Source organism: Rhinichthys klamathensis, unplaced genomic scaffold (genome assembly GCF_029890125.1).
Source record: "Rhinichthys klamathensis goyatoka isolate OS25496 unplaced genomic scaffold, OSU_Roscu_1.1 h1tg000334l_1, whole genome shotgun sequence".
NCBI classification, from domain to species: Eukaryota; Metazoa; Chordata; class Actinopteri; order Cypriniformes; family Leuciscidae; genus Rhinichthys; species Rhinichthys klamathensis.
In genome coordinates, this window is record NW_026606849.1 from 267,487 (window position 1) to 287,500 (window position 20,014).

At 39.7% G+C, this 20,014-nt stretch overlaps 2 protein-coding genes across 12 annotated transcripts in view; one reads left to right on the forward strand and one right to left on the reverse strand.

Annotated features, from left to right (window-relative positions):
• The window catches only part of camk2d1 (calcium/calmodulin-dependent protein kinase (CaM kinase) II delta 1), a 381,234-nt gene that overhangs the window by 137,132 nt on the left and 224,088 nt on the right, over positions 1 to 20,014 (forward strand). The gene's annotated exons all lie outside the window — the stretch shown is intronic.
• The window catches only part of ank2b (ankyrin 2b, neuronal), a 287,922-nt gene that overhangs the window by 39,160 nt on the left and 228,748 nt on the right, over positions 1 to 20,014 (reverse strand). For all 6 annotated transcript variants that reach the window (XM_056272303.1, XM_056272304.1, XM_056272305.1 and 3 more), the window contains 10 exons: positions 17,914 to 18,055; positions 17,234 to 17,245; positions 17,053 to 17,140; positions 15,064 to 15,167; positions 14,725 to 14,760; positions 12,320 to 12,544; positions 6,892 to 6,990; positions 5,680 to 5,834; positions 3,952 to 4,163; positions 1,815 to 2,022 (listed from right to left, as the gene is read on the reverse strand). In XM_056272303.1, coding sequence (XP_056128278.1) covers positions 1,815 to 2,022; positions 3,952 to 4,163; positions 5,680 to 5,834; positions 6,892 to 6,990; positions 12,320 to 12,544; positions 14,725 to 14,760; positions 15,064 to 15,167; positions 17,053 to 17,140; positions 17,234 to 17,245; positions 17,914 to 18,055 — 1,281 coding nt within the window. The remainder of the gene's footprint in view (positions 1 to 1,814; positions 2,023 to 3,951; positions 4,164 to 5,679; positions 5,835 to 6,891; positions 6,991 to 12,319; positions 12,545 to 14,724; positions 14,761 to 15,063; positions 15,168 to 17,052; positions 17,141 to 17,233; positions 17,246 to 17,913; positions 18,056 to 20,014) is intronic.

Consider the following 20,014-nt stretch of genomic DNA (forward strand, 5'->3'; position numbering starts at 1 on the left):
CTTAGCAACTTAGCGTTTAATTGGGGGCAGAATACTCATGTCACTCGTGTTACTGTAACCTCTCCAGTTCTACTCCACTCACTCCGAGCGGGATTAGAACCGGCATCTCCAGCATGGGAGGCGGGCACGCTAACAAGGATGCTAAAGACCGCAGTCTGTTGCCTCAGTCGCTAGCGTGCGAGGCCAGGGGAGTGAGGTTTGGTGTACCATCACTCTTTAGTAGCTGGTCTCCATTACACTCACACCCTAAATCTCACTCCCATCCGGGTCACGGCACCAAATGTAACTGGTCCTACTCAACCCACTCCCAGCAGGGTTTAGAACCCGCGTCTCCGGCATGGGCGGTGGATGCGCTAACGAGGATGCTAAAGACCGCAGTCTGTAGCCTCAGTCGCTAGTGCGCCTCTTGAGGCCAGACGAATGAGGTTTACTTGCACAGCTTGCTCATGTTACACTCACCCCCCTAAACCTCACTCCCATCCGGGTCATGGCACCAAATCTAATCAAGGCGGGATTATAACCTGCATCTCCGGCATGGGAGGCGGGCGCGCTAACAAGGACGCTAAAGACCGCAGTCTGTAGCCTCAGTCGCTATTGCGCCTCTTGAGATCAGGGGAGTGAGGTTTACATGCACAGCTTTCACTAGTTTGCTTCTCTTACACTCCCTCCCTAAACCTCACTCCCACCCGAGTCACGGCACCAAATGTAACCGGTCGTACTCGACCAACTCCGAGCGGGATTTGAACCGGCGTCTCCAGCATGGGAGGCAGGCACCAACAAGGATGCTAAGGACCGCAGTCTGTAGCCTTAGTCGCTAGTGCGCATCTTGAGGCCAGACGAGTGAGGTTTACATGCACAGCTCTCACTAGCTGGCCTCCGTTACATTACACTTAACCTATGAATGGCTTACTTACTGTATAGTTGTCTCCAGGGTTCTGAACCGGTTCAAGGAATGAAAACAAAATGAAATTTTAACAGGAATATAAACAAAACTTAAATCAATTCTAATTGTTTTGAACAGATATGCTTTTTTTGAAATTAACTTTCACTGATTAATAAAGTTATTATATCATTCTGTTTATTATTTTACTTTGGCAGTGATCCAATCATGAATTTAAATTCGCCCTATGCAAATGCGACGTGAGTGAAATGTCCGCGCTAGGCTGTCAAGTCATCGTAGGTTAGTCGCTGGCATTGGCTTTTGGATTTCAGGAGTTTTTCCGAGAATATGTCACCAACCGTTAAAGCTTAACATTTAAGTGAAAATGAATGGCAGGTAATATCCAGCATGGTGTGTTTTGAAACCAGCAAATTGCAGGTTAGTGTAGAATCACTACTAATCAGGAAATACAATTTTTTTTTAGGCCCAGTTGTTCAAAAAGTTTTATTTTGGATCATATTTATCTAGATTTGGGAATCCCATGTTTTGCTCTCCAGGATCAGGTAATCCATTTTACCTTTGCGCTGGTTTTTCAAAGTAAAATAGGATTGGATCACACTTTTTCAGATGACCAAATCTAGATTACCAGTGCTTCAAATGGGGATACACTTTACAATGTAGGCTGCTAGCAATGTAACAACAGCTAGAACGAAAAATAGTGTAATTAACTGGTATTTTCTTCTAATCAAACCATTTTCAGAACGGTAATGTTTCAGAGGGAACGCGAGAACAGAAACCTTAAAATATTGATTCTGCTCGGAGTGAACGGATTGATTTTTTGACCCCGTTTTAAAGCCCTGGTTGTCTCTGTATATTAAGTTGGATTGAAAGTGGAAATGAGTTTTGTTTGAGTGTATCCCGTGTGCTTTCTCACCTGTGATGCTGCATAGCAGACGTAATGTAGGAGTATCTCCACCTCCAAAGCCGCCGAGGCCCGAGTCAGCAGAGCTCTTCGGGACAGGGATGGTCATGGTTATGGGTTTATGGAATTTCCTCCTCCGTGGTTCCAGAGTGACTATAGGGCTGAATATGGCTTTATTACCCCATATCTTCCTCACTACATCAACGCTCATGGGTTGAGCCTGGCCAAGTAGCAAAGGCAATAATTAATAAAATGATCACAAGAGCAAATTAATCATTTAAAGCATCTCATTGCTATTAGGGCTGTCACTTTTGTGAAAAAATCGATTTTTTGAGACATAAGTGTTTATTGAATCGACTGTAAAATTGATTTTCCATGTCTAAAGACGTTTCCAATTTCAACACCAAATACAGGCAAATCCACGGACACCTAACAGGCATTAGGACGAGCGTAAAGAGGCGCTTACAAGTCAGCAATATTTCTGATGATTTATTGGCGTGAAGTTTCGTGCAAAATGACAAACAGGAGCGCAACATTCAGGGTTTGAGATTAACACCCTCGACTCGCCAAATGCGGGTACAAATTAACTTTGGCGGGAAACGCTGTCGAATCACGAGCCAATCTGGCGTGTTTCTATGTTTACTCAATTTCTTTGCTGGGAAGTTTGTGTAAGACAAATCTGTGCGGATTTAGCGCAAATACGTCCTCATGATACATTAAATACAGCGTAGGTAACGCTTTAGATTACAGCCCGGAAAGTACTGTGTAATTAAGAGGAATTTACAGTGTAACTTACGGTAATTATAGTGTACCTATAATGTACTTTCATGTAAGTATAAGGGAACAATATGTAAAGTTTGGGGAATAAAGGGGTAACAACCAGGAGAATTAAAAAAAAATGTATTCTGTAAGTATTATAGAACTAGGGGGTACTTATTCTACTATTAACAATCTTACATTTGGGAGCATTTTAGCACGAACATACAGTGCGTACTTTTTTGTAATAATTATGGTTTTTTTATAGCAAAAGTGCAGATGTTTAAGTTTGGGCTAACATGTTTCAAGGCAAGAAAAGCTAAGACTATTACATTTTTTTTTTTTAATACTGGGAAATATATCTGGTTTCATGTGGTTACAGGGTAAGTGGTGCTTGTATAATAAATAAAGGTTTCTGAGTCAGTGATATAAGATTGTGTGTATGCATTTTTATTGTACTTACCCTGTAACTACATGGAACAAGGGGGTAACAAGCACCACTACATGAAACAAGAGTATCTTTCCCCAATATTTAAGCAAATGTTGCAATAGTTTTCGTTTTCAGTGCAATTTTGTTAAAAAGATTACATTATAAATGCATAGATATGTACCCTGTAATTTTTAAAAAGCCTATACAGTATGTACTGGTTCACCATTATTTCAAAAAGGTAGCTACGCAGTGTATGTTTTTGCTAAATTGCTCCCAAATGTAAGATTGTTGTTTCATAATAGTAGAATAAGTACCCCTTAGTTCTATAATACTTACAGTATAAATAATTATCCTGGTTGTTACCCCTTTATTCCCAAAACTTAAAATATTGTTCCCTTATACTTATATTGTAAGTACGTTATAGGTACACTATAATTACCAAAAGTTAAGCTGTAAAATCGCTTTAATTACGCAGTACTTTCCGGGCTGTAATCTAAAGCGTTACCGCGGATTGCACAGAATCTGCGCATTTCTGGCTTACTTGAACAAACAGACACACACACACACACACACACACACACAGACACGTTACTGAGCAACAAATAACGGCGCGCTTGTTCACTTGCATTGAAGTAATAGCGAATATTAAAAAGCATCTGGTTAACAGAAAAGACAGTGTTATTTTCCAACATCCGACATGTTCTGTGTCCTGTATTGATCTGTCCACCTAAAACACATTTTTGGTTTAAAAAAAAGGCCGTAAAAATCGATTCCCTATTTTCGCTTTCGATACTTGTGTTGGTTGGTCCGATCGATTAGCAATCGCTTTTCGAACGTAAAGTGCCAGTCCTAATTGCTATCGGGTCAAATCTATGTCAACATTGTGACTGTGACGGCACTGAATTCCACAGTAAAGCACTGATTCTACATGCCATGTTTTCCTCCGTAAAAACAGTTGTGTACCTGCAGGCCGACGCGGATGCGTTTAGTGAGCGCTCCCTCCGGGAAGACGGCCTGTACTTGAGGAACCACTGTGCTGCTCAGAACTCCACCTTCTGGACCAATGAGATTACTGTCCTGCTTAATCCGTGAAACCACAGCAAAATACTGTGGAAAGTCTCGAGTGATAATGCGACAGATGCGCTTCCTCTCCAACTCTTCCGGTGGGTCCAGCCCTGAAATTTAAGATGGATATACTTAGGGATGGGACGAAATATCGTTTGACAAAATATCGCGATACAAAACGTGACGAAACGCATCGAGGTCGAAAAAAAATCGATCGCGAAATAAAGATAGATGGCACTGCTGCATGATTTGCGTAGTATATAAATAATTTAGTGTATTATATGTGTGTGTGTAATGTGTATGTATATGGGGCAGACATACAGTCTATGGTGGCAGGCTGGCAGCACCATCTGCTGATCAAGCAGGGTAAAACTAAATGAAAAAAAAAATTATATCCGGGGAACGGTGCGGTACGTCATCACGTCAAGACAGCGCATGTTGCAACAACAACACTGCAGTCTACAGCGAGCTAACAAATATTAGCATCAGTACCAACTGCCTTGCCCCCAAACAGCCGACCAAGGAGTCAAATGTATATATATACCGTAAAACTTCAAATAATAGCCCGGGCTTTTATTTTCCCAAATCGTCGAACTGCACCGGCTTGTATTTGAGACAGGCGTCTATATGAGACCGGCCTTTATAATTTAGTGTTGAGATGTTCTTGAGTCTAAGTAAGCCTAGAGTTTCTAATCTCTAAAAATCTCCAAATGCTCCACGTGAAACTGCGGTCTTCCGACCTTTTACTATCGTGTCAATTGATTTAGATTAATATGCGCGAGGGAGAGAGAGCAAGACAGCGCTCGTTTTGTTTGAAGACGGGATGTGCGCGCGCGCGGCCGGGGCTCTCTCTCGCTCTCTCTCTCGCGCTCTCTCTCTCTCTCTCTCTCGCTCTCTCTCTCTCTCTCGCTCTCTCTCTCGCGCTCTCTCTCTCTCGCTCTCTCTCTCTCTCTCTCTCTCTCTCTCTCTCTCTCTCTCTCTCTCTCTCTCTCTCTCTCTCTCTCTCTCTCTCTCTCTCTCTCTCTCTCTCGCTCTCTCTCTCTCTCTCGCTCTCTCTCTCTCTCTCTCGCTCTCTCTCGCTCTCTCTCTCTCTCTCTCTCTCTCTCTCTCTCTCTCTCTCTCTCTCTCTCTCTCGCGCTCTCTCTCTCTCTCTCTCTCTCTCTCTCTCTCTCGCTCTCTCTCTCTCCGTTATGCCCCTGTCAAGCGCAGCAGTCAATTCATTCTACATCACTCGCCGATCAAAAAAGGCTTTGGCGGGACACACATTTGCTTTGGCGGCCAAAGCAAATGAATAAGTTGTTGTTATACAGTAATATTTTTTTCTTTTTTTTCCTTTTTTGATATCGTATCGTGACGTATCGTATCGTGACCCTGGCATATCGAGGTGCATCGTATCGTGAGTTTAAGTGTATCGTCCCATCCCTAGATATACTGTACACCATCTGTCCATTTCTTATATTTATTCAATAGTGGAAACAAATGCAATGGGAGGTTATAATTTCCCAGACAGCAACATAGTGTCGGCTCAGATCCGGCTCACATTCGGTACACGTGGATTCCACGCCGGATCCGGGCCGACACTATGTTGCTGTCTGTGTTGTAATTGATCATGTGTTTTTTCCTCACCCTCGTCCATGCCGTTGAGGATCTGGTTGAGCTCTTCTTCTGTGTGCTCGCAGTGATGCTCTTTCCAGCTCTCTCCAGTTTCACTGCGTAAGATCACCAGCTCCCTCTCTTTCCCTCTCAGAGCCGCAAAGTGAGGGATCTCCACAATCACAGGCCTGAGACCCGGCGGGAGTTACAAGAACGTTATTCATACGAATGTCTAATTTTTTTTCCTACAATTAGGCTAATACATTTACCTTTAAATCACTGTGACAAACAGTCTTGAGAGGCTTATTGTTGAATTGAATAGTATAATATACAGAAATGGGACCCAGACTGCAACATAGTGTCGGCCCAGATCCGTGGATTCTACACGATGTGGGCCGGATCTGGGTCAACACTATATTGCTGTCTGGGGAACCAGAAAATTCTCATTTTATTTACTTGTTTCTCGTTCAGTAATGGTAACTGCTAAGATTAGCAACAACTGGATACAATTAAGTCTATATCATGTATACATAAATCATGTGTTTTACATTGTTTTTGAAAAACACAAAAAGAAAAGAAAGTTTATCAAAAGTAACTGGACTTGGTTTTCAATTACTTTAACTTCAGTGCTGAAACGCATTGATTTGCCGAGATCTACCAAGTCTTGATACTTCTGATTAAAAAGCTAGTGGATATAGTATGGCCTAAATGAATGAAAACTTTAACAAACATACAAAAAAAAAACGCCATAACAATATGCACAATGTTATGTTCATACCTAAAAAGTGCACACAGCCACAGAAACTCATGCTTCAACTAAAGCAGCAAAACAAATAAAAAACAAGACGAGCACAAACAACTGGGTACAAACAGCTAAAGGAGCTAAAGGAAACACGGATTGATGATTCAGAATAACACACTTCTGACAAATCACTAGAAATACTATGTTTTGGTCATGAATTTCCCAAACCTGTGACCTTTTGATGGCAAAGTATAGAAGTATAATCACAATTTGTTGATTAGCTTCAACAAGTTTGGGAACAATCATGAGTAATGAAGGCTAAAATGACGATAAAATGAAAATGAAAAATGACGCTAGGGTGCACCCACTGACTACTAAACAGAGCCACTTTACAATGAAAGCAGAATACAACCAATGCAACACAATTAAAAGGAAGACAGTGAGAAAGGAGGACGTGGGGTGTGGGACGGGCATCCATTGGTTGTTTCATGTGTCACTCCTACCCCAGAAATTTTGTCCCTGGCGGGCCCAGTTGCAGAATGCGGCTAACCAAGCTCTCGCCCTCATTCAGAGGGGGCGGGGCAGTAGGGAGGTGGAGCTTACTGTCATCCATTAGCAGCAGGGGAAAAGAGAGCATAGGTGGCATATTGTCGAGTTTGTTTTATTTAGAAGTACTTTTCTTGAAAGAAATGAGAGAGAGAAAAACACAACCCTGGAAGGGTTTAAATTTCTCTTTGTAAGTGGCAAGTAAGTGTATTACCCTTTAAAAAAGATGATTTTCCCTGTTTAGTTTCCTAAAGTCTAGGCTAAAAGTCAGTTCCAAGACAGCAGCATAGTGTCGGCCCAGATCCGGCCCACATCCGGGCCGTGTGAAATCCACGTGTACCAGATTTGGGCCGACACTGTGTTGCTGTCTGGAATGTGACTTTGTTTTTTCGGATGTACATAAATAATTTCAAATACACAGAAATGGGACCCAGACAGACACATAGTGCGGCCCAGATCCGGCCCACTGTACACGTGGATTCCACACGGCCCAGATGTGGGCCGGATCTGGGCCGACACTATGTTGCTGTCTGGGTCACATACATCTAGGATGGTATGAGGGTGAGTAAATGATTAAAAAAATGGGTGTCACACCACGGTCTGTCCAGCAGAGGGAGACCGAGAGCACAAGACCTTCCACATCTTCCTCTTAATTCACTGGTCATTATGGTTCAATGAAATCACCTGTGCCTAGCTTGTTAAATTGTTAACAGGTGTATATTTAAAGACTTGCATTTGTTGTACCTTAGCTCAGTCTTGAAGTTCTCTTGCCTAGCCTATGCGGTTTCCCGTTTGGTCTACCCTGAAAGACTTGTGCTCAGACCTTTTTGACCAGCTTCTCTGGTAAACGTTGTTTTATGTTATTGGGCTCTTTTGCCTGCATCATCCACTGTTGATTTGTACCTTGCTGAACCCAGCACTGATGCTGGATCCTTTGTGTATTCTCAAGAAGAATACTAAGTAAAGACTATCTGTTTTTTACTTCTAAACCTGCCTCTTGTGATTATCTGCCAATTGTGTCCACACTGCCCCATAGAGCAATGGTTCGAACCTTGGGTTTCCAGCAACACGCTCTGGGTTCGAATCCCGGACCTGACAATGGGTGGAGTAACCCTTTTAGAGAACAGGATTTGTGCCTTTGATCACACGACTACAGCATTATGGTTACAACAGGTTAGGCCCCAATGGTGCATGTTGGGCCCCTCATTATGGAGTTAGATTGTACATTCTCCCATTACGTGTTTCGGGTCGAGAATAGTCCAACTGTGCATTTTAAACGGCAGTTTTTCTATTCGTGCTCTGCACAATGATGCCCTCGAGCACAGGAGTTGTGCCTTGGTTCTCACAACTGTCGGGGTTACAGGGTGTGCCAGTCAGACTGCATTATTCCGTTTTGAGACGGGCTTCTCTGCTGCTTACCCTGATATTTCAGGGTCCTGTACAGGGAGGTCTGTAGCAGAATAAGGGACAGGATGATTATATGCCCCTCATATCCCACAGGCTTACTGGCGACGTAGATATTTTTTTATCTGAAAGCCCTCATATTCAGGTTTGAAACAGCTCTCTCACCTCATTGGGTGACTTCTGCAGAATATGCCTTGTTAGGTTATTTGAACCTTAAAGAAGAGCATTTTGGTGCTGGCCACCTCATTTCAATTGAAGTCGGAGCACAAGGGTTGGTTGCTCCAATTTTATGACAGCAACAAGGAACGGCTGTTGACGCTCAATTCTGGGATTGACATACTGCTGAACTTCACCCTGGAACACAGAAAGTTCCTCAGGTTTGCATTTGGAGGCAAAGTTTACCAATTACGGGTTTTTCCTTTCAGCCTGACCTCCTAGCTTTGCAAAATACATAGATGCTGCTCAGGCTCCATTGTGACTCCATAAACGTGAGTCTTTAATTTCCATAGTGAGCACATGTTGATAAAATTTCCATTCACTGGAACATTCACTGTGCATGGCTGTTCTTTAGTAGCTAACCGTTGATTTTACATCGGTTGTAAACTCGCTGTTATGGGATTGAATGAGTGCACTCGATAAGGTCCACTATGGATTCGGACACCACGGCTGTCCACCTCAAATAGTGCACTATATAGGGCCGATTTTGTACACAGCCCTGGACTTGCACTATAAGGACTTTATGTAGATTACCATTCATCAACTGTTAGTCAGAAAGGGGAAAGCATATTAAATCAATTTAAGAAGGGTTATTTTTTTGACAGTGCAATGAATTTCCCTGCAAGCCATTAAGCCAAAAGAACAGGTGCTTCAGCCTTGTTAAATACAGAAAAGCAGAAGCAGCATCAGTCATTTTGACAGGAGGGGAGTAATAAAGGCAGCAAAGAACAATTGTAGACAAATTAATGTACATTACTCCATTAAAGCAATGTTAGTTGTAGAACATTATTAAACTTATTATGCACCATCAACCTCAACTCCTGGAGGGCCACAGTCCTGTTTAGTCCACAGTTTAGCTCTAACCCAGCTCCAACACACTTGATAAGCTGGATCAGGTGCATCACATTAGGGCTGAAGCTAAACTCTACAGGACTGTGGCCCAGTGCACCCCTGCCATAACCCATTTGGCATTAAACTTTTGCATTGTTCAGCCATAACGCTCTTCCGGGTTACTGATTTGTTCTTTTAAGCTGGCAGCACAGCCAATCAATCTCACTTTCCTATCTATGCAACCATATATACACTCACCTAAAGGATTATTAGGAACACCATACTAATACTGTGTTTGACCCCCTTTCGCCTTCAGAACTGCCTTAATTCTACGTGGCATTGATTTAACAAGGTGCTGAAAGCATTTTTTTGAAATGTTGGCCCAAATTGATAGGATAGCATCTTGCAGTTGATGGAGATTTGTGGGATGCACATCCAGGGCACGAAGCTCCCATTCCACCAAACCCCAAAGATGCTCTATTGGGTTGAGATCTAGTGACTGTGGGGGCCATTTTAGTACAGTGAACTCATTGTCATGTTCAAGAAACCAATTTGAAATGATTCGAGCTTTGTGACATGGTGCATTATCCTGCTGGAAGTAGCCATCAGAGGATGGGTACATGGTGGCCATAAAGGGATGGACATGGTCAGAAACAATGCTCAGCTGGGCCGTGGCATTTAAACGATGCCCAATTGGCACTAAGGGGCCTAAAGTGTGCCAAGAAAACATCCCCCACACCATTACACCACCACCACCAGCCTGCACAGTGGTAACAAGGCATGATGGATCCATGTTCTCATTCTGTTTACGCCAAATTCTGACTCTACCATCTGAATGTCTCAACAGAAATCGAGACTCATCAGACCAGGCAACATTTTTCCAGTCTTCAACTGTTCAATTTTGGTGAGCTCTTGCAAATTGTAGCCTCTTTTTCCTATTTGTAGTGGAGATGAGTGGTACCCGGTGGAGTCTTCTGCTGTTGTAGCCCATCCGCCTCAAGGTTGTGCGTGTTGTGGCTTCACAAATGCTTTGCTGCATACCTCGGTTGTAACGAGTGGTTATTTCAGTCAAAGTTGCTCTTCTATCAGCTCGAACCAGTCTGGCCATTCTCCTCTGACCTCTAGCATCAACAAGGCATTTTCGCCCACAGGACTGCCGCATACTGGATGTTTTTCCCTTTTCACACCATTCTTTGTAAACCCTAGAAATCCCAGTAACTGAGCAGATTGTGAAATACTCAGACCGGCCCGTCTGGCACCAACAAACATGCCACGCTCAAAATTGCTTAAATCACCTTTCTTTCCCATTCTGACATTCAGTTTGGAGTTCAGGAGATTGTCTTGACCAGGACCACACCCCTAAATGCATTGAAGCAACTGCCATGTGATTGGTTGATTAGATAATTGCATTAATGAGACATTGAACAGGTGTTCCTAATAATCCTTTAGGTGAGTGTATATGTCCTTCCTGGCCTAGTCCAACTCAGGATTTCCTTTCCTCCTCCTCCTCCTCCCCAGCACCGCCTGTCTAGATCTGCTACGGGAGATCTCCTGTACTTCACCAGAAGCATCCATCCCAATCCTTGTAAATCTGATTGCGTTTCAGCAGTACGCTTCACTTCAATTGTGTCTACACTCCATTCTTACATAACATTTTGTTTGTTTAATTAAAAGAGGAATTGTATACATTAAAGCTGAAAGGGAAAAAAAAACATAAATTTCAAGACATTAACACAATAAGATATGCTTGAGGGAAACCGTGGTCTTTTTACAAGGTATGGGACTTTACAGTTCACTAAATCTAACAAAAGTTTGAAAAGTTCATGGCTTTAAAGGGGCTACATGTAAGCATTTTACAGGTGAAACTCGAAAGATTAGAATATCGTGCAAAAGTTCATTTATTTCAGTAATTCAACTTAAAAGGTGAAACCAATATATTATATAGACTCATTACATGCAAAGTGAGATATTTCAAGCCTTTATTTGTTATAATTGTGATGATTATGGCTTACAGCTTATGAAAACCTTTTCACAATATTCTAATTTTGAATAAGCTGTAAGCCATAATCATCAAAATTATAACAAATAAAGGCTTGAAATATCTCACTTTGCATGTAATGAGTCTATATAATATATTAGTTTCACCTTTTAAGTTGAATTACTGAAATAAATGAACTTTTGCACCATATTATATTTTTTCGAGTTTCACCTGTACATGTATTAATCACTTTTTATTGCCAATGTGTGAACAGCTTTAACAAAACCTAAAAAAATGACTTCCTAGGTTTCCTATGGAAACCCGTAGACTGATTTTTATGTGACGTCTTTGCCTCGAAAATCAAAATGATGTGACGTTTACGCTCCCGAGAGCTTCTCTTTAGTTCAGTGACACATGAAACTGAAACTGTGTGTAAACAGTATATCACTGCAAAGGTTTTCCAACTTCTTTTTACTTCTAAGCATGAACATGACGTTCGCCGTGACGTGAGAATATCTAGGTTTTGAATTCTACATATAGCCCCTTTAAATATATATCCATTAACTGTGTTTGAGGGGTATAGTTAGAAGTGATGATTCTAGCACTAGCATCTAGCATAGTTTGCTGAAATCTCACTTTTGATTGGGTAAATTACCCACCCCGAAATGTCACTTAAAACTAGCAAAGTATGATGTGTGGTTTAACATGTAAGTCAGACAGTCCCTTCATATATAAATGGCCGATTTTGGTATAGGTTTATACTCGTACACAATAATTATTCCAGCGTAATCCAGAGGACCAAACTACTTCAGCATTGTCCATTGACGAAAAGTCAAATTTTCAATATAAAAAAGATCAATTTGTTCATCATGAGTTTAAATTGTGATGAGGCACTGAAAGCATCCTTTCTGTCCAGATTCCACTCTCCAAATAAACTCATAGCAACGGTTGCTTACCCAAGGAACTGAGCTCCGGAGGGCCCGACCTCGATCAGCCTGCTAGCTAGACCGTCTCCCTCGACCATGGGGGGCATGCTTGCCAGTCGGTGTCTTTTGACCAGTCTACACGTGACTCGAGTCGGGGCGCTGCACTTCCGCGGTGGAATGAGAAGCCGTAGACCGTTGTGGCGACATCCTCGCATGGCACCTCCTCGGGCGTCCACCATGAAGCTGACTAAGAAACTGCATTGAGGATGCACACAGTTAAAATGCATTCGAAAAAGTGATACCGTCTTAAGATTAAGGAAGAGTAAAAAATGCATGTCATGGAATCACACCGTGTTCACATACTGTTTTAATGCTATATATAGCCGAATGTTCAATAGAGCTGTTCTAATTTACATATTTTCTGTCAGAAATCCGATCGAGTTTGATATAGTGACTCGTTACATGTTAACCAGTAGTCCAAAAAGTCACTAGATTTGTCGCTAGTTGCTTTTTTTGAAAATAAGTCAATAAAGGGGTGTGCAAGAAATCGCTAAAGTCGCTAAATTGACAACCCTGAACAGACAGATACATGTAATCTAATCATTATAATTTAATTGTGACTAAAATGTCAAAAAGCAGTAACTAAGGGGCTGTTTACACGACACCGTTTTCAACTAAAAACATACAACTTTTTATGGCCGTTCGTTTACACGACAACGGCGTTTTGGGCGCCTAAAAACGCAAACTTTTGAAAATGGGTTTCAAAGCGCTAGTTTTTGAAAACGCTCTCCGTGTAAACAACAAAAACGCGAATCTCTGAAGACGATGACGTCATGCACATGCGTATCGCGTGTTCAGTCTATAGCGTTTCATCGCCATCTAGTGGCCTGGCAGCAGAATACAGCGTCTTTAGTCGTTTTCGTGGATCTGTGTGGATCGTTTTGACAATGGTGTCGTCTGTGCGCGGAAGACTCAAAGGAAAAACGTCTCCGTTTTAAGCATAAGCATATCGTTGTGGTGTAAACGTGCCCTAAGTCTGTGTTTTGGTTCTTTGAATTTCGATTCTTTGCCTGTTTAGTCCCTGTGTCCTTGGTTTCTATGGTTACTTATTATGGTTTCTTATTAGTCCCACCTGTGCCTTGTTTTATCCCTCAATAATACGGATTATTTTTATGATCATTTTATGTTTCGTTTTTTGGTGTATTTATAGTCATTTTTCAAAGTCACAGTATATCGAGAAAAGATATTTTGTATCCCACGGCAAACAAAATAAATATTACGTGACAAGTAATGAATAAATTATAACAGAAGAGAAATTAATTTTAAGGTTTTACATTATATGTAATAATTTGAATCAAGTTAATGTAAACGAGTCAACTACATTAAACAAATGCAACTGAAAAATACTATAATCTCCATGATCATAAATTATTAATTCCATGAATTCAATATTTATAAATAAATATTTGTAAATGTGTATGTCAATAAGTTTGTTCGTATGTAAATAATTTAAATATTAGATGCTGTCAAAATATCAGTATTGTACATTTTGTTGTCTGTTGTGTGTGCAAACTAATATAACTGTATGTGTGGTCGAACCATACATACATACGAATACCCATAAGATTACACTGGATATTCAAATGCATCAACATCATCAAAACAACATATATCACAGTTTGATTTGCATGCAAACACACACAACACCTGCACAGATCGTCTGGAAATATGATTTAGAGATACAACCCTGGAGACACAACATGCATGGAAAAAAGTTCATGTAATTCTAATGTAAATTTTGCACAGTTATTACAATACTGAAAATATTTATGCAACAGCTTCTTATGCTGGTGAACTAGTAAAAGTTGTGTCTCAATTAAAGACACAAATTATCCTGATCTTAAACATATACTTAAGTGGTAGTTAATTTAATTTTCAATTGATAATTTATTTCTATTATTTGCTAAGTCTGATCTCACTTAAGTGCCAAGTGAGTGAGAAATCATAGTAATGCTAAAAGATAACTAATGGCTGGATGATGATAATAAAAATAACAATGTTATGATAATGGTGGAAAATCACATCATACTGGAAACATTTAAAAAAAGAAAGAAAAATAAACAACAAATATTGTGTTAATCTCCAAGATGAGTTTGTGAAATGACGAACAACACTCAGATGACTTCAAACTTGCAGTGCCTTTTGGCATCTTTAGGGTCCTTTGGTACAAGTATTTTATACGATTCTACACCTAAACCTTAAAGTCAAGTGTGTTAATGCCATAAGCCTGGTGTATATACGTATATTACGTATAGAATTTGATCACGAATTGTAATATTCCAAGAGGCATAGCAAGAAGACACCAAACTAAGTGATCCTTGTGCACACTGAATGAAGCAGAGGTCAGAGGTCAAATGACACGTCACTCTAGTCACCTGCTATTGTCATGGTCATGACATGGAGAACAACGGCTGAAGACCACAAATACCATCCATCAGAGAGAGAAGGTCAGAAAGAGAGAATCAAGTTTGAAAGAGTAAGTGATCATATAGCAACTTTGCATTTGCAAGGCCGTCAAACTGTAGGTTTCTGGTATGCATATTTAGTTAAAAACCAAGAGCAAATATTTAACTGATATTTAAAAGAACTGATGAATCATTCACAATAAGACCAATAACATGTATAAAGAAAGTGGCTTTTGATTCCATGTTGACGGTCAACACAAAGAGCTTCAGTGTGTGTTCGTGTGGTTTAAAGCAGGGTGTTGTTCATACCCAGAGTGAGCAGGACTGGAGGACAGTGCAATATTGTCCAAGTTCTCCAAATCCCAGCTCAGTCTGAACGAGTCCTGTTCATTTTCTCTCGCAAGAGAAGACACCTGGAGTGGAAGAAGCATCTCTGTTAAAACTGGGCAATAACTCAGACATGAAACACAGAACTCAAGAAGCCAGAATTCATGTTTGTCAAGAAAAAGATGAACAAAATAGGAAGATCCTGTTTAAAAAGAGGCCGTTTAAGTGACTGCTAATATTTTACAGGCAGCGGAAAAGTGGAAATAGCAATAAAAAGTATTTTCTTTCACTGTAAAAAATAAAACCGTAATTTTTACGGTAAAAAAAACGGCAGCTGTGGTTGCCAGAACCTTACCGTCAAAAATACGGTAGCAACGTTATTGGTTTTACAGACCTAACTTAAAATTTACAGTAATAAACCGTATTTCATTATCTGATATAATGTTAATTTACCAACCTATTGAAGTATTGATATCTGTTTTGTACCATTGTAATACACTGACAACTACCAATCACAGCAGAGATGAGAGTCACATGATCAATCAAAGCTCATCATAAGCAGTTTTCCACAAGAAGTTTAGTTCTTATATAAAGAAGCTGCACATTCATTCACACAAACATTAAACACCAACATGGTAACACACATGAAATTTTAAAAATGCAATAAACATTAATTTAACAACATTAAATGTAACATAAAACCCTAATGTACATAACTGATTAGAAAAAAAACAAGAAAACTATAAAGGAAACATAGTTATTTCAACAAAAACACATGTGAAGTGTCACGCAGGGAATTGTGGGAATGTCAATTTACGGGTTTTCACTGTAAATTATACAATGAGTTGTTCTTTTTCACTTTCAAAAACTGTAAATTTAACTGTATTTTACAGTAAAATTACATTAAATGTACCATGAGATCTATCACAGTTATTTACCGTATATACGGAAACTTTCTGTTAACCAATTAACAGTTTTGCACTGTAGCATTTTTACTTTTTACCGTTAAAATCACGATTATTTTTTACAGTGTTGCACTAAGTAGTTGTTAGATACTGTTTGCACATCGGTGTATTGTAGTATATTATAAAACTGTGCAATAATAACAACATATTCAGTGTATGATTTATAGGACATATTTATTAAAATCATAAATGGATGTCGCTTTATTGTATCGCTAAAGCCCTTCCCTAGCCATTAAACACTATAATCACACTATTAAATACCAGTTAAGCGCTTTATTTCCACTTTTCGAATACTTTCTTAATTTTTATTTAAAGTAAACTAAAAGTTTAAAGTGATTTGCGAAGGGAAAATAGAGAAGAATGAGTTTTGCTAAAAGGCGGATTCAAACTCGAGTCGTCGTGTCAAAAATGAACATCACAGGTTTCTTCTGTCAGTCTGTCTGGACCAATCAGGCACTGGTGGGCGGAGTCAGTGTAAACAGCCTCTGCCGATTGGTGTAAATGTTATAGACCTTTTCAGCGCTGCGCTCGTTGTCTTTTGTCTTCCGGTTTGTTTTTCCACAGCGATCTTACGTATGTATGAATGAACTGCCCGTTTGAAAATCTTCCCGCTCTACTGACATTTGTTAAGAAATCTGCTTTAAACATTACAATGCTCTTGATAACTTTCGTTAACTCTACAATAAGCATAATGCTCTAACTGATTAAGTGACTCTTCATTATATGTTACACGATGACTATAAGTGCGTCCCAATTCACTTATATGCGATAATTGTAGTATCAATAGTGTGAGAAGTGTGTTCACACTGACAACTCCTAATAAAAAAAGTGTAATTTAAATACTCGGATGATGCACGTAATTCAATGGAATTAAAAAAATAATAATAATTTTAATTATGAATCATCTTTAGACTCAATGACTCTGTGAATGACAAAACCATACACACTACACATTATTTTTATTATAAAGCCCTCATATGAAAACACTCAAAATGCTCAGCCTCACCTGATGACTGTACATCATGTCCTCCACCATCCCATAATGCTTTGCAGGGTAGTAGCTTTGATGAGTGGGTGTGTAAGACCTGTCCAAACTAAAGGAGAACACACAACACACACACCATCATTACTGAGGAAAATACATCCAGTTCTGAAAATACACTGTATTAGAATCATAACTCACATACCTTTGTAAGCGACTATGTCAGCATTAGCGAAAGAAGAATAAGTGGAATACAATTAAATAATACATTTCAATTTAAAATGTAAAGTGTGAGATACAGTCCAACCAAAATTATTATTCAGACACCAGATATAATTTTTGATATTTGTGTGATCAGGACACTATAGTTCATTTATGAAAGTGAGGAGGGCAAAATTAAGTAAACTGTGACATATTATACCCAAATATTCTTCATACAGTGACTACCAGTAACATTTATAAACATTTGGGAGCAAATATTACTCCTCCACTTTGAGCTGATGATGTTTTGCTGAAGTGTGTTTTCTGTAATTGCTAATGCTCTTTTTACACACAGACTGAACAACATGAAGCATTGCTTGGTCACTGGTTGAGCTAAACTGGTATTATCTAATTGTGTAGTTAAATTTAACAGCTGACAGATATTCAACATAACTCATGTGTGAGAGTCTAACAGAAGGACGGACAAAACCAGTCAAATATCCACTGATTCTGTTCATATTTTATAACCATTTTCTAAACTATAGCGAATAAACACTGTGATAATGTGAGAAATGTTGAAAGTGTCTGAATAAACTTAGGTTTGAATGTACACTAAGGAACTGTAGGTGATCTAAAAAACATCGTATGCTTAGTGTTTGATATGAAGAACCCAAACCAGCGCACCTGTCGGACCGGCCTCCTTCTAAGCTGAAGCGCAGGTAGTTCATGCCGTCCAGGTATTGGCCAGGCAGAGAGTCGTCTCCTAACTCTCTCAGATCCTCAGCTCTCAGATATTCTCCACCGTCACCTGTCATGGTGTCATCGCCTGATAACACACACACACACACACACACTCTTATTACTGTAGCGCATTGACGAGCATTTTCATTATAAATGCATCCCTGGTTCAAAAACATGAGAGACCTTGAGAGAAAACATTTGAGAAGCATCAGAAACGCAAAGAGATTCTCCGTTTTTTTCCATTTACACTTGTTAAAGGTGCAGTGTGTAAGTTTTAGAAGCATCTAGTGGTGAGGTTGCGAATTGCAACCAACAGAAGTTACGGTGGCGACAGGAAGTGATGTCATCGTCTGAGACAGCAGAGAGTAGTTTTTTTTCAAAGATTAATTTAAAAAAATTATGTTTACTTAATTATTCAGTAAAACGATATGTAATTTCAAATAATATTGTGACTTGTTCATCGTTGTGTCAGTGTGTTATTCGCAGACTTTGTTACTCTAGATCTTTGCATGAAGAACAACATAGTGACGAAGCGCGTTTGTCCGTTCAGGGCCACCGTAGAAACATGTCTGTGTGTGTGTAGAGACATACCCCCTTAATTCTAAGCTAATAAACACATAACGCTTCATTATGTAAGGTCTTTATTCAACACTGAAAACATAGTTATGGATATGATATTGCATTTCTGTCAACAGATCCTCTTGAATATTACACACTGCACCTTTAAGATCTCAGCAAAGCCTCTATGGTTCAGTCCCACAGCATCTAGTGTCCAGTGCAGCAGTTCTAGCGCGTTAAAGTCGAGGATAAGCTAATGAAGCAGTTGCGGCGTCTGGCCAGCGGGGGCAGCGTCTCTAGCGTGTGCTGGGAGTTAATGAGCTGACGATTAATGCAAGACATACTGTAGACCGACACCGGCGTTTGGCTTTCGGGTGCATACTGGCCTAGAGTGTGGAACAATGGGGAAAATGTTTTAAGTTGAGGTAGCTAAAACTAAAAAGTAACAAACCCTATGTAGACATATTTTAAAAAAAAAATCAAAACTTACTAAAACTTTCAGGTTTGTTTGAGTGGCGCCCTCTACTGTACAGGAGTACATATGCATTTCCTTTAGCCGGGGGATTATTCATGAAAGGGCCTTTACATTTGACCAAAAAAAATAGAACTATTTGTGTTTTAAAAAAACAAAACAAAAAACAAGCCCATCCCAGGCGAGAAAGAGTAACTCAAAAGTAACATAAGGTATTACTTTCCATAAAAGGAAACTAAAGCAGTTATTGTAATGCATTACTTTTAAAAGTAACTTTGCCCAACACTGCAAAATATTTCCTGGACAGACTTATAAATTCAGTATACTTATAAACCCATTGACTGCACTACAATTCCAATTTACAATAGCAAAGTTAAATAATTTAAATCATATTATTGTGTTTTGTTAAAAAAACCCACTGTAAAGGTTAGTCAGTCATTTAGTAAACTGCATTTAAATGTGACCAATCCCATCATGCAGTGCACACTTCTTCCGTATCCTCGCTGTCGGACGGAAACCTCGTATCTCCATATATCGTCACTCTTCAGAAAATCATTACTGGGTTTTGAAAATCTCTAACCAATGAAAAAGTATTAAAAAGAGCATGTGACTGAATCTCGTAACTCCATTGGCTCCTCAGACTGTCAGTCAAACTTCATAACTCCGCCCACATTTTGCAGCGTTTCTGCTTGTTTGCAATGCAATGTAAATAAAGAACTGGTCGTTTGAGTGAGAACAGAGTTTTCTTTACTCAAGAAACACTATTTGAGGAGCGGAGAGTGTTTTAGTTTAGCGTTTAATGTCGAGTCACGGCCAGGACTGTATAATGACGGACTAAACATGACTTTCACTGCTCAAACACATCGTAACTCTATTCGAGCTTGATTTTGATAACATGTTGATAATAAAACGACACATGCGAGTGTCTGAGCACACATAAAGCCACAATGTCAACTTTGACAACACATTGTTTAATTGTTTAATTATTTAAATGAAAAGTATCGGTTTTGGACA